Here is a 14,319-nt window from a genome sequence, read left to right on the forward strand (position 1 = left end):
ACGAGCCATATTGTGGCCATTACTGTGCATGCCTCAGTTAGGTACAAATCAGGCACCTACCTTGCTACGTGCATGTGTCTGTACAAGTCAAGCAAACATGCAAGTACCCCAGTTGTGCAATTAAGATGCATACAACTGTGCACATTCAACTTTAGAAATCTGTCCATAAACACATTAATTTGTCTAGCTCTGATCTCTGTTCCAAGGATTCAGTATGATACAAGTATAACATGTAATGCAGTATTGACAGCATGACTAAAGTACTAGCCAGAAGAGTACTAGATATTCTTGTGTCAAAGCCAGCTATATATTTAGTGCGCCCTTCAGGTCTAAGCGAAAGCCCATCTCAAGCAGTGTTCCATTTTCTCAGGATACTTACCCATCATTTGGGTTATTGTGCCTTCAAACTCTGCAACAATTTTTCTAAAAAACAATATTGAATATACGTTAGAGAAAGCAATCAAAAGCAATAAATCAAGCTGTATAATTAGCAGGCACTAACCCCATTTCCAGGTATTCCATATAAAGCCTGTCATACTTCTTTTTCCATTCTAAAACTTCCATTTGCTTTTCTTGAACCTTAAAAAAAAAAGTTCTAAATTTACTTAACAGGGATTGAGATAAACGGACATTCAGAACAACCTGAAGGGTATCTTAAAGAGGTGTTGACAGAAGATAAAATTTTCCCTGTGGACACTATTTCATAAGTGTCAGTTATGGCAGAAAGCTCTAGTACTAGTCAGAGACAGACCAGTAGACTGGGTGATGTAGTGTTATCACTAGTCTCATGGTTCATTGTAATATTCAACACTTCTCAATCAAAAAGATTCACACAAAAAATTGTTTTAAAGCAGATTACAAGTGATCTTCCCATGCTATCCCTGTACACACAGCACTGGTGTCTGTTGCATCACACAGCAAGACTAAGTTTACTATTTCTTCATACATTGATCACAGACTTGTTTTTTCCAAGTAGACTTCCCCTAATTTGTGATATAGGCATCTTACTCCCTCACTGTTAGAGGTATTATTCTATTGACTCTCACAGCATGCAGCCAACTCTTTTAATTTATTCAAGTCAATGTTAATTTGCAGGTTGAATCAATCTGTGTTCACACAAATTTGGAGGGAACAAGGATAACCTTACATTTTCAGACAAGTTATATTAAAATGGAGTTACAGTTGAGAAAACACACATTAGCTATGTAGGAACTATCCTAGTAGCAAGCATTATAACTGCAGGAAATTCAGTCTTAGTTTAAAATGGTTGGCTCTCTTTTAAGTTATAAAATGCAGTTAAGGCCCCCAGACAAACATGACTCTGTCCTGTAGTGAAGCCATGCAATAACCATGAAGTTATATTCGTGTTTGTTGCTCCAGATTAGAAGAAACTGATTTGAAAAGATAAGATTCTTCCCCTCGTGTTGTCACTACAAGGCAATTAAAAAAAAAAAAATTAAATAAAAAAAAGTCTTCCTCCTTCAGAGAAAATCAAGAATTGTCTTTTCAGGGCATCTATCATTTCTTGTTCTTGTCACAGTACAGTACTATAGTTGGGAGGTGCCCCCACCTTGCCCCACACAGGCACAGCCCACTGGCACTGGAGACAATGAGGCAGGCAAGGAGGCTGAAGGTGCTGTAGGCTAGGAGAAGCACATTGCACAGCAGCAGCGGCAGTTTCCCCTACCCTGCAAGCACCAGGGGCAGGGGGGCTCAACCCTCGGCCTGCCCACTCTACCCCTTCCACCAAACCCCCATCCTTAACCCACCTCTTCTTCCCCTCCCCCCCCCCCCTTTACTTCGCACACTGTGTCCTCGCTCCTCCCCCCTCCCTCTCCTGCCTCCTGCCCACAGCAATCAGCTGGCTTGCGGCATTCAAGAGGCAGCGGAGGGAGGAGGAGCCTGCACACTGTGTCCTCGCTCCTCCCCCCCCCCGCCTCCTGAATGCCACAAGACAGCTGATTGCCACAGGCAGGGGCGGGGGGAAGGAGCGGGAGAGCGCTGATCCACGGGGTCTGCCAGCTGTGGACAAAGCAGGCAGCCAAACAAACAATGTTATAGCGAAGCATTGCACAACTTTAAATGGAGCATGTTCTGTAATTGAGCAGGAAAGTAAGATCGAAACAACGTGAAGCAAGACGACGTTACGTGGGGAGTTACTGTACATGAAAACCTGAAAAGGTGGGTGGGGGTAGTGGGATAACAAGTGTTGAAATAGATGCCCAGTATTTACTGAGTAACTCAAAGAGGGGAATGCTTGCATGTGTTGGATCATATTAAAGAAGTTCTGTATTAAAATCACAAATGAGTTTGATTCCCCATAGTTTAAATTACAGGGAATTACTAATTAAGAGGTCTCTTGATTTTTGGTACTGTTTCTCTCCTCTGTGTGTGAAACTTGCAAGCTTCTAATTGTGTTAGTACATTCTAAGACAGAGTCTGTTCTCAAAGCAATTCTTTGTAACAACTACTCAGAGAGACTCAAAGCAATACTCTGTAACAACAGAAACAGCACCTAGAGACTCCCCGCCCTTTTGTTGTATTCATCTCACTTTGTTAACAATTGTGATTAAAATAGAGATAGAGGATGTATGTGGATGGATGCTTTGTGGGGATAACAACAATGATCAGGGAGGTGCCAGCCTAAGAATCCAGTGTCCATCGGCTGAAGAAGGCGTCAAATGGAAATAACCAGAGGACCCCCAGAGGGCAGACTGGAATCCACCCAACAGCCTCAAGAATGGGAGAACCAAAGAACAAGATAACATCTGGCAGCACGGAGCCATCAGGAATGTGCTATCTGCTGATTGATTCAGCAACAGCATGATGAAGCAATACCCATAGACTGATATAGGAAGAAATTCCTATAAAAATGGACTCTAGAAAGTGAGAACTTTGGGGTCTGATTCTGCAAACCAACTTCCAGGAGCATCAGATGAGCATCTGACAAGACCCTGCTCCCTCCTCATGTCCAGGCCACCTGGCCAGTGGCTTGGCATGAGCAACTCTAAGGCTGGTAATTATGATAAGAACCTTGCAGAACCTGTGTGAGTGTGTATGAATGAATGTGTGAATAAATATGAAATTGAATGGATTGTTATAGCTATAACTAACTGCTTACTATGATTCTTTCTGTATTCACAATAAATGTGGCATTTTGCCTTTTCCCCTTTAAGAAGATCCTGCTGGTTTTTATTTTATTGGTATAACAAGTTATAATGACATGCCTTTTCAAAGTAAGTGCTACATTCCTCAAGGCTTTTAAAGCTTTCTTCTTACCTCTAGTTTAACTGTTTCAACAGCTGCATCCATATCTTTTTGGCTATATTTCAGCACTTCTATAATAGCGTCAACTGCAGTGTTGGTTGGCACTCCAAAAGGAGAGAGCGGTGAAGCGTTACTGGTTGAGATATCTGGAATTAGAGGAACTGTATCCTTTGCGGAGAAGAAAAACAAAAAGTTTGAGTGGCTACCACATCAGAATCTATTCAGATTATTGCAAGTTATTTTAACCCCAAAGCTATCCCTATAAACTGCTTAGTCATTTTTCTAGCTTGATAAAGAGATGTGGTAATACTATAGCTATATTGAGATGCAGCGCACTGCACTATTTGCCTATTCATGAACAGCAGACAAAGAAACAGCTCCCCCCACAGCAAGTTAAGCATTACTGCTAGGCAAACAGACCTTCATCCACATAGAGTTATACAAGGACAGTCAAGTTTAAAACTTTACATTTAATTGTACAATTTGGCACAGAGTGCTGCTTATTCAAGAAGCAGAGGAACTACAGCGAAAACCCATTTCTCACCTTACATGGGTTCAGCTGTATGAAAAAAGAATGCTTTGACTGAAATGGGAATTTGAGCTGCCTCTAGGGACTGAAAGGCAACATGCAATAACACCAGTCTAGAAGCCCACTATCCAAGAGCAAGCCTGTTTTAGTGTTTAACATCAGAAACACTGTAGATCATTAATAGTGCCAATTTATAGAGATATGATCAATGCTACTAGGGATCAGAGAACCATTTAATCAAGTTTAATTTAAAGGATCGTGTACAAAATGCTTCTCGTCACACAAGGTTTTGTAAGAATTTAGCTTAAGGTTATGGTAAGCAAGCGAGATTTCCCCCGTTCCCCCAAAGGACCAGTGCTTAGTGCTGGAATTTCCTCCTTATCCTGAATTTCTGTACTCAGACACACAATATCTTATTTAATTTTTGGCTTAAAATTAGGCTATGTTGAGATTGTAACATTTAACTGCTCTCTAGGAAGAGACAGTATGGAAGATACTAGGAAGAGAAATTCAGGGTGTGGAAGACACTTTTGGAGATTTGTTTTTAATTGCCAGAGTAAAACAAAAGCGCCAACAAAAATGCTATTATGTAGCACAATTATAGGACAGTGACTCTGATGTCAAAACAAGCTTGATAGAAGCCTCCTCACCAATGATAACAGTTCACTTAAACATTAAAAAAAGTTAGTTTTAATACCCAGTATTGGGGCTAGAAAATATTGTAAATATGAAGATCTTGTGAATAGGCCAACTGCCTCTTGAGCATCCCTTCATGGCCTGAGATTACTCTGCAGGTACCTGGCTCTACTAACAGAGCCATCACACTCAATCAAGCTACCTACCTAAACAAATTCTATGCTTCAGCACAACCCTCCTTGGGGATTGTTTTATCAGAGTAATCAAAAATAATAATAAAACAAAGTCCTCAAACCTCCATCAAGGCTGCAATCTGCATTTCCTGCTGAGGGTCTCCTAGGTGTTCCCTACCTGAAGCCCTTTTCCCTGCGGCTCAGGATTTCATGCTGGAACTTGCTCACTCCTAGCAGTCTCTGACTTCCATTTTACTGTTGTCTCTCTCCCTGAACACTCCCCTTTCTGAAGCTTCCTGCTGCTTTTTATAAAGGAATCGGCTCCTCATATACAGCTGGTTCCACTAACTAATCCCCATATCCCATCTTTGAGGTGTGGCCAGCAGGGCCAGTTGTACAGGGCTGGCCAGCTAACTAACTTTAACATTCAGTTTTAAATTTCCAGTTTGGAATATCATGGGGTTCTGATCAAAAACCCAAATAATCTGGTTCTGTGGATCCTGCCAAGACTATGCCAATGTGACCTGTGGCAGCCCTCACTGGAAATGCCAGGGGCAGGGCAGGCTGCAAAAGGGAGAGCAGATACTCCCAAGACTGGTGGGAAACACTGAAGTTTATCTCCTCAACCAGTCACAAACCATGCTTCTGATTCCCCACTGGTTATCAAGAAGCAAAAAGGAAGTCACACAGCCCTCTTATTTCATTCCAGTTCTCTGGCTCCCAGTCAGCACCTAGTCCCAGTACAGTGAGAAGTTTAGTTTTAAAACTACTCACATACACAAAAAATGTTCTTCTGACCCCAAAGGGCCAGCCACGTTACCAGATCAGTACAGTTTGGATCTTACCCAAAATACCAAGCTGCTGGCCAGTCCTTTATGGGGGAGGGATAGCTCAGTGGTTTGAGCATTGGCCTGCTAAACCCAGGGTTGTGAGTTCAATCCTTGAGGGGGCCATTTAAGGATCTGGGGCAAAAATTGGGGATTGGTCCTGCTTTGAGCAGGGGGTTGGACTAGATGACCTCCTGAGGTCCCTTCCAACCCGGATATTCTATGATTTAGTGTCTAAACCTAAAGGTTTATTATAAGGGGGCGGGGGGAAGAACCAGAAGACAGATGTTAAATGGAACGAGTCACATACATACAAAAGATTTCAAAGTCCATATATCAGGCTCCTAGCAGTATTGGTGATTTTGCTGGCTTGAAAGTCCCTCTGGAATACATCCACAGCGTGGATGGGTCATTCAGTCCTTTATTCAGAGTTTCAGTTCGTAGCAAAGTTCCTCCAGAGGTAAGAAGCAGGACTGAAGCCAAAATGGAGAAGATGCAGCTGCCTTTTTACAGTCTTTTGCCATGCGGCTTGTGCTTCCTTTGTTTCAAACAAACTGCCCAGCACATGGCTTGGAAGCCTTTTCTGTCCTTAGGCATGCCCTGCATGCCTTGTTGATTCATAAGGTATATCCCCATACCTTATCTCAATGGGTCAGTTGTATAGCTGATGATCCTTAATTGGCCATCAAGCAGACTAGGCAGTACAGATACCAAACTGTCTGGGGGTGTCACCCAGAAGCATAGCACAAGTTTGAAATACAGATATACATATCTAGAACTCATAATAAACACTAAATCAGATCATCAGATCTGGCAAATTATAACATTTTTGCAGATACCTTACATGGCATATCTGGCATAACTCATTACAATATGGATATTCATAATATCCTCAAGTGTACCCCAGATTCCATACATCATCACAGCTCCTTTGTCATTTTAAAACTCAGAGACAACCTATATGTATTAAGCCATTTAAAGTCTCTTGGCAATACTTGTAATGCCATTCACCCAGTGAATGCATACGTCCTGTTTGAGGGTACCGGCAATTGTAACACCAACACTAACCCACAGCAGTGCAGGAACATTAAGCAGGCAAGAAGTTGATAAAGGTTGTTTATTCTTCCCACTCGAAGAACTCATCCAAAAATCCACTAACATGAAAATTGACATGTTTATGATTTACTTACTGGAGCTGGGAAAGTTCCCAGAAGATCCAGTCCTTTAGGCTTTTCTTCATTTTGAAGAGATTTCACTGCAGGCTTTGGGGTTTCCAAAGGCAGTCTACTGAAGTCAGAAAGAGGACTAAAAAAACCAAACAAACAGTTAAAATGAGAATGTTCAAAACCAAATTTATAATTTAGATTAAAATCTATACTTACCCACTTTGAAATGGTGCATTGACTACACATGAGTTTATTGTTCCAGGAGCCAGCTTTTTGGGGCTGTCTCTCAGCAGAGGGTCAAACTTCAAATACAATGATTGCTTCCTCAAAGCAGACTCTTTAAACTGGGGAGAGATAGGGGAGATATTAATCATATTGAAGGATATGTTACTTTGGAGCATAGCCAACTCAAACTTCAAGTGGTGTGTTCTCTCCAGAAGATAGGCTTAGTCAAACCTCAGCCTTGGCTAGACTACCAACAAGGACAGCAGCTAATTATAGGGGGATCATGAGAAAGAGACAATGGGTTGAGCTCAGTCTATCTACTCATGAGATGGTACATAAAACTGCTACTCCCAACTGGGCCACATTTGAACCTACAACCTAGCGGAGAAAGGCTTAGATCTTATTGTTCTCTCCCCACCCCTAACTCTTGAGCCAACAAGTTTAACTGCTTAAATATCAGATACTTACTGAGGATGTACCAAATTGTTCCAGGTAGTCTATTTCTATGCCCATTCCTAGAACTGGAAAGGGCAAATATATTAATAAAAATGATTTAATGCAGTCATACAGTTGTTAATAGAGTAGGATGGAAAGTGACATTGATATGAAACTGATGGAAAGCAAAGAGAAACTACTGTCCCCAGTTAGATTAAGTTATTAGCAGGAGAAAAGAACCCTGAACTTTAGCCTAGAAGGGAAAGAGTTGGCATTTAAAAAAAAATTTAAAAAAAAACCCCCACAACCCCACTGCTCTTCTTAAAACTCAGGTTTATTTGGGGACGGAAGGAGTTAACACGATTCAAGTGTCTTGATGTAGTTGAAAAGCTAGTGCACATCTTTAAGTTTAACAGGGAGGTATCCTCAAGAATGGACACGCTGTTCTATGAGCTCTGTCCTTTTAGTATATCATTGACAGTTCAATCTATGCAGATTTACACACAGCTGCTATTACCATAGTCATCGTTTTCCAAAATGATCCACCAACCCGAGTATTAAGAGGTTTGTGATAGATTGTAAAAAGGGGAACAAGTAAACTTAATGTGCAATGATAGACCTAGCCCTCTAGTTTTGAGCATAAACAATCTTTTGAATTATGCAGCATACTATAGAAGTTTTTTATTTTTTAATAAAATTGCAATTCTGCACTTGATTTCTCTGTTTAAGGTATGAAAATGCAGAAAAGCCATTTGTACCATAACAAGGACAGGGTGGGTCCTATGGGTTTGTATGAAGTAAATGTAGTATCAAGATTGTTCAATAGATTTGTGTTTTGTATAGTGGGCACTTTGGTAATGTGTAGTTTTATGACCTGAAAAGAATAATTCAACATAAAAGTGCTTTTCTAATGTTACAACCAGCCAAGTGAAACCCATTAGAAACCGTATCATTGTCACCAAAACAGGTGAGGTGGTATTGTTTGGATTGTAACTGGATTTGGCACCTGGTTATTTAGTGTCGATTGCTTGACGGGACAATGTCAACAGGAAATCTAGTCAGTTTTTTAAGGGGGAAGGAAAAGGAAACAGTATTTTTGGATACTCCACCAGCTCCGACAACCCTGCCGTTTTGGTGGCTTTAATGTTACTCTTCTCCCCCCTCCTTCAACTTTAAAAATAGCTATTGGGTAGTACTTGCAAGAAGCAAACAGTCAAAGAAAACTATTAGAGGGAAACTGACCGTAAACAATGCTTTCAAGTGTTAAGTGTAACAAGTCTTCTTTAAACTTCTGTCAGTTTCAATAATCTTAGGAAAAGTTACTGGTCTGAATTTAAGGATTGTCCCTTTAAAGGTAGGCAGGGTGAAACATTAAAAACTAGAATTGGTAATGGGATGTATGTTCCTGTAACTTAAACTGAAGTAGTGGAAAAACAGCATACAGAGCTGTTTTAACAGCATGTGTGTCCAGTTCTGTTGCAGCGCCTTGCTAAGAGCAACTGCTCTTACCTTCTGTTGAGGGTCTGAAGTACTCTTCAGACTCAGTGACTACTGTTGGATCCTTTATATCAACTGCCATTTCAGTTTTCTTGCAATTGGCTTCATGTTCTTGGTCAGCCAAAGGGGATGTTCCACTGCCAATTAAAGGCAAGTTATCTTGACTGTGGGCATCAACTGGTGAGGTATTTGAGCTTGTTTTTTTCTCCTGGAAGGCATACACACACTTAGTTTGTAATATGGAACATTGGGAGTATGACTGGCATAGTGCATTTATGGCACTTAAAAACATTAGTGATGGTTAAATCAGTTTGTTACACAACAGTTAAAAGGGTTGCTGAAACAGAATCCATGGGGAAGACTGCAACAGCAGCAGGAATTTGTTAACCCAACACATTGTGTTAATCCTCATCAAGCAGAACTGCATTTTATCAGATTCCCCACCCTTGATTTAAGTTTTTAGCCTGAGCACTTTATGCTGTCAACTAAAATCAAGATATTTCAGATGTTCCGTGATACTGATTTGATCCCTTCAGTTATGTCAGGGTGAGTTTATGGATTTGGTACAGACAGGGCCCAACCCCTCTTTCATTGGTTTTTAAAATAAACTTTGTTTTCACTAAAGAAGTCTGAGGATCTGTAAGAGTTACAGTTTTAGACTGAAGGGCATGCAAGAAGGGGAGAACAGCAACTTTATTAGAAATAGAAAACTGCTTTAACATAATGGTTTTACCAAGAACTGGATATCTTAAATATAGATACACATTACCATAGTTAGTTCTCTTGAAGATTCCTCTTCAATTTCTGCTTGAACTACAAATTTGTCTTCATCTTCACTCAGTTTTTCTTCAGGGAAGCTACTAAACAAACAGTTAAAGTCATCGTAATCTAGTCAGTTGTAAGGTCTAAACATGTTCCTAGACCTGGCTAAGAGTCATTTAAGCAGAGGAAGCTTGTTTGACAGCTTGCCTCCCCCCTCAGCCCACGACTAATATAGTGGTCTCTAAATGGCAACAAGCTCTCCATTAACAAAAAATCAGCACGTAAGATAATGAATTTACATACTTCTCCCATGAAAGCTAGAATGCTATCATGGATGCACAGAAAGTCATGACTGTCACAGAATGGCCAAACAGCCTTTTCCATTAACAAAAAGCAGGGAGATTAGATTTAAAGGAGTTTCTATTTCTGTGAAAACAGCTCTGTTGGAGTTAAACCCCAGAACTCATAGGGTTCCCACCCTCCCCTTAACAATGGTCTAATATCCGTAGTAACGTTTTTATAGGCACTCCATAAAGCCTCACTGTAGCAGTCCAAAACTTTAGCTGATGGCAGTGTAAATTTAATATTTACCCTAAGTTTAACAGTAATAGGTGGCTCTGTATGCTTGACCAGGAGAGTGAACACATATTACTCATTCTTATCAAATGAAATGAAATAGATTCTACTCTGGATAAACAGCTAGTTGTTTCCAATATGTTCCATAGTAAAGTCGTTGGCATGTAGTGGTTAAAACTGGACTTCAAAACTCAACACCCTACACCCTAAAATTAACTAGGGGAAGAAAGCTCCAGTCCCTTGATATTACTACTTTTTCCTCCAGCTCCAGATTTTGTGAGAAGCATTTATATTACAGACCGTGTTCACAACCAGAAAGCAGTGTTAACTCCCTACTATAGAATAATAGGATGAACAAGAGGGTCATTTCTTCCTTGCTAGCTCTTGTCCTGCACCCCAAGAACATTAGGGTTAGGTACCAGAGGTGAAGTGAGAAATTGATTTTAGGCTAAGAGTGTAAAACAGAACCATTGTCCAGTTTGTTCCGCTCCCTGCTACTGAACCAGCCATTATCTGGTAGCTCTCCAAGCTTTAACATCTACAATGGAAGGAATGTGACAGATCAGTGAATGGGAAACAGGGTAGATATAATGTTTATTTTGAAGGAGGGGGCAGGGCAATGTTGAAGGGAGAGCAGGCACACAGATCTGATGCTCTTATCTTTTACTTTCTGAAGCAAGGACAGAGAGAGGTATTTTTAAAATTTGTTGACTGTCAACACAAAAATTCTGTTCAGAGGCATCAGCACAGATTTCTCAGAACTGTACAGAGTTCTGCACCCACAAATTTTTGGCATCATCTTGCCCTGAAAAAAAGTCTTTGAGGCAGTTCTACAAGTTCAATTAAAGATTTACTTACTGAGTTTCAGGCACTATTTCTTCAGCAGTCCCATCTGCAACAACAATTCTGTTAATCTGCTCTGGTGGAAGAGATTCCCTTTTTGGTAAGGTGTTATCCTGTTCCTCTTGCTGATTAGCTTTTTCGGTGTTGGGTTTAGGGCATTTGGGTGAGCTAGAAACTTTGGAACCTCCTCCAAATGGATTAAAGTTTGGATCATCAAATTTGTCCCAGTCAAAGTTATAAGATGCACTGGAAACAGGAATTTCACTTTCTGTTTTACTTTTGCTTTTTGCCTCAGAGTTCTCCAATGTTTTCCCTAGAGCTATAGTGGTTTTCTTGGAAGGAGGCTTAATTCCAGGTCTTTTACCTAGTTTCCTTGGAGGTGGCCTTTTACTAGCTGTGTTATCAGTGAAGTCAAATTCTAGTTTCACAGATTCGGCTTTGGAGAAGCTAGCCTCTTCTTCAGGTTTTGACTCTTTTGTTGAAGTTCTTTCTGCTACTGGAGAATTCTGTAGCTTTGATTCCCTAGTTTCAAAAGGATGTGTTGTATCAGAGCTGTTAGGATCAAAGGTGTAGGACCCTTGTACAGGTGGTGGAGAATTCTGTGTTTGTGTTGATCTGTTGGAAGAATTGGTTTTGCTGACTTCACCAGAAGTGGGCTTTACATCCTGTTCAGTGTCATTAGGAATTGGTTTGGATTCATTACCAGACACCACGACATCCATGAAAACAGTCTCTTTTGTCACACCAATAAGAGTGTCTGCATTTAGATTTGTACTCTCAGACACTGCAGCAGTAGGTGGGGAAGTAACAGGAAGTATATCATCCAGTGACAGAGAATTTGTATCATTTTTCTCAGAAACCTTTTCAGGGTTGCTAGACAATATAGGAGACTTTTTTAGACTCTCAGGAGAATTCTGCATCTGAGAGGAACTCTGGAATGGATTGATGTTGTTTAAGTTATCAAAATCAATGCTGTATGTACCACAGCTTTTCACTGGCATCTCATCATCTGGATAAGGAACAACACTGGCTTCCTCCTGCATTTGTGCATCTTCTCTAGTAATTTTAGTGTCAAATTCTGTTACATGTTGATTTCTGTTACACAAAAATAAAGTCAGTGTTAATTTATAATTAGCCATTTTAAGACACCATTTAAAAAAACAGTTTTCAAACTCATATGCTGGAGTTTGCAAAGCTTTATGCTACACCAAAAGAGTTGGACATAAGAGGGCTGATATCACCATAAAAGCAAGAGAATTTGTCTGCTTTCTAAAGAGCCTACCACCCTGGTATCTTACTGTTCAGGGATTAGAGAAAAGCCAACAAAATCTCTCCTAAAGAAGTCAGTTCTCCTCCACCACATTGTGCTCATATAGAAACACACTGCTGAGTCCCCTTCCTTTTCTCCTCAACCCCACATAGGAATGCTTTACAAGGGAGGCTGAAATTCAGAGCATAACTCTCTGGATAGGCTGAATATGTACTGCAGTAGTAAAGAACCAGTAGTACTGAAAACCCCTACAGAACTTAGATTCAGATAATGGTACAGATTCCTGGACTACTGTAGATATTCACACAGGGTTTATAAGAATGGGGGTGACCATCAACATAATGTATCAAGTTATAACATGACTCACTTCTTCCATTCCATCCTTTGCTTTCTCTGGTCACTGCTGATTTTTTTTTTTGGCTGTCCGTGAACACTCCCTTCCCTCCCCCGCCATCTATGAAACATGTATGCCAGAATTGCATAGACTGCTCTGAATACAGAAGTTGAATGCTAAGACTTACTAAAAACAGAGAGGCAAGGAAGAACACAGGGGGTGGGGGGAGAAAGAAATGACTGACTGCTGTAAGCGAATAGATTATAGAAAGATTATGCATAATCACTACAGACGCATTCTAATGTTATGTTCCCATGTCACCCCTGAGCTCAAGTTTGCTTATTTGTAGCTCATGTACACATGATAGAGCATTAAGACATTACTTCCTGAAAAAGTATTTCCTCCCATTGTTTTGCCTCTTTTGCAAAAGAGTACAAAAAGTTATATGAATGCCACACACACAAAAGCTATACAGCAAAACATAATTAAAAGCCAACCAGTTAAAATTCCAGCATGACAAAGTTGGAAGCAAGAAAGGATATAGTTCACTACGATCTCCCCACCCTGTGAGTCTCTTCTCTGCAAGACTTGTTGTCTAAGTAATCAGACCCCTCCCATCCTCTTTCAGTACTTAACCAATAAGAGCCTGAGAACCATGCACCACAGTGCCGTTCTTTGAAAGTTTCCATCTGCAGTACTTTCTTCCTCCTAGTCCTAAAATAAGTCCTCATACTCCTTACCACAACACAATACTAGACTGCAGCAACACAAGCATTCTCATTGTAGCATGGAGAAAGGGAGAGGAGATATACCAGAGCAGGGGAATGGACTAGATGACCTCCTGAGGTCCTTTCCAACTCTGATATTCTATTATTCTAACAAAAGCAGTAGCTCTTGAGATGCTGTTACTTGTGCCTGAATTATGACTGTACAACACCATCAATAAATGTTCCATTTTGCCATTGTAAAAGTCACTTAATCCCTACATGTCAGACCCTGACATTTAGAGACATAGGAGCAAGAAGTTTAGTTGACATATGAATTACAACTAAGAAATTAGTGACCGTGCCTAAAGATCTAGAATCAAATACTGCTGTTCAGTTCAGAGAAGCTGCGTGGATTTGAGATCAGAATTTGACCACTAGTCAAAGATTATCCAGTTCTTTTTAGCCAGCTTGGAGATAGTAATTTTCTGAAAAAAAGAACAAAATGCCATACAAGTAGGGTTTATAAGCGATTAAACAAATTAATCACAATTAATCACGCGGTTAAACAATAGATTATTTAAATATTTTTGGATGTTTTCCACATTTTCAAATATATTGATTTCAATTACAACACAGAACACAAAGTGTACTGTGCTCACTTTATATTATTTTTATTTCAAATATTTGCACTGTAAAAAAGAAATAGTATTTTTCAATTCACCTCAGATAAGTACTGTAGTGCAATCTCTAACATGAAAGTTGAACTTACAAATGTAGAATTATGTACAAAAAATAACTGCAAAAAATAAAACAAAGTCCACTCCATCCTACTTCAGCCAATCACTCACACAAAACAAGTTTGGTTACAATTTGCAGGAGATAATGCTGCCCGCTTCCTATTTACAATGTCACCTGTAAGTGAGACCAGGCATTCACATGGCACTGTTGTAGCCAGCATTGCAAAGTATTTACATGCCAGATATGCTAAACATTCATATGCCCCTTCATGCTCTGGGCACCACTCTGGCAGACATGCTTCAATGCTGATGATGCTCGTTAAAAAATAACGTAT

The 14,319-nt window shown here is 40.2% G+C and overlaps 1 protein-coding gene across 10 annotated transcripts in view; it reads right to left on the reverse strand.

The window, feature by feature from the left end:
• The window catches only part of TACC3 (transforming acidic coiled-coil containing protein 3), a 31,739-nt gene that overhangs the window by 6,057 nt on the left and 11,363 nt on the right, over positions 1-14,319 (reverse strand). For 4 of the 10 annotated variants that reach the window (XM_043544825.1, XM_043544823.1, XM_037898234.2 and 1 more), the window contains 9 exons: positions 10,952-12,031; positions 9,525-9,615; positions 8,768-8,963; positions 7,292-7,344; positions 6,815-6,942; positions 6,623-6,737; positions 3,280-3,435; positions 503-579; positions 380-423 (listed from right to left, as the gene is read on the reverse strand). In XM_043544825.1, coding sequence (XP_043400760.1) covers positions 380-423; positions 503-579; positions 3,280-3,435; positions 6,623-6,737; positions 6,815-6,942; positions 7,292-7,344; positions 8,768-8,963; positions 9,525-9,615; positions 10,952-12,031 — 1,940 coding nt within the window. Of the gene's footprint in view, positions 1-379; positions 424-502; positions 580-3,279; positions 3,436-6,622; positions 6,738-6,814; positions 6,943-7,291; positions 7,345-8,767; positions 8,964-9,524; positions 9,616-10,951; positions 12,032-12,573; positions 13,152-14,319 lie in introns of those variants that run through there. The other 6 variants (XM_043544826.1, XM_043544824.1, XM_037898235.2 and 3 more) reach the window with 4 other exon arrangements.

This window comes from Chelonia mydas, chromosome 4 (assembly GCF_015237465.2).
Source record: "Chelonia mydas isolate rCheMyd1 chromosome 4, rCheMyd1.pri.v2, whole genome shotgun sequence".
Lineage (NCBI taxonomy): Eukaryota > Metazoa > Chordata > Testudines > Cheloniidae > Chelonia > Chelonia mydas.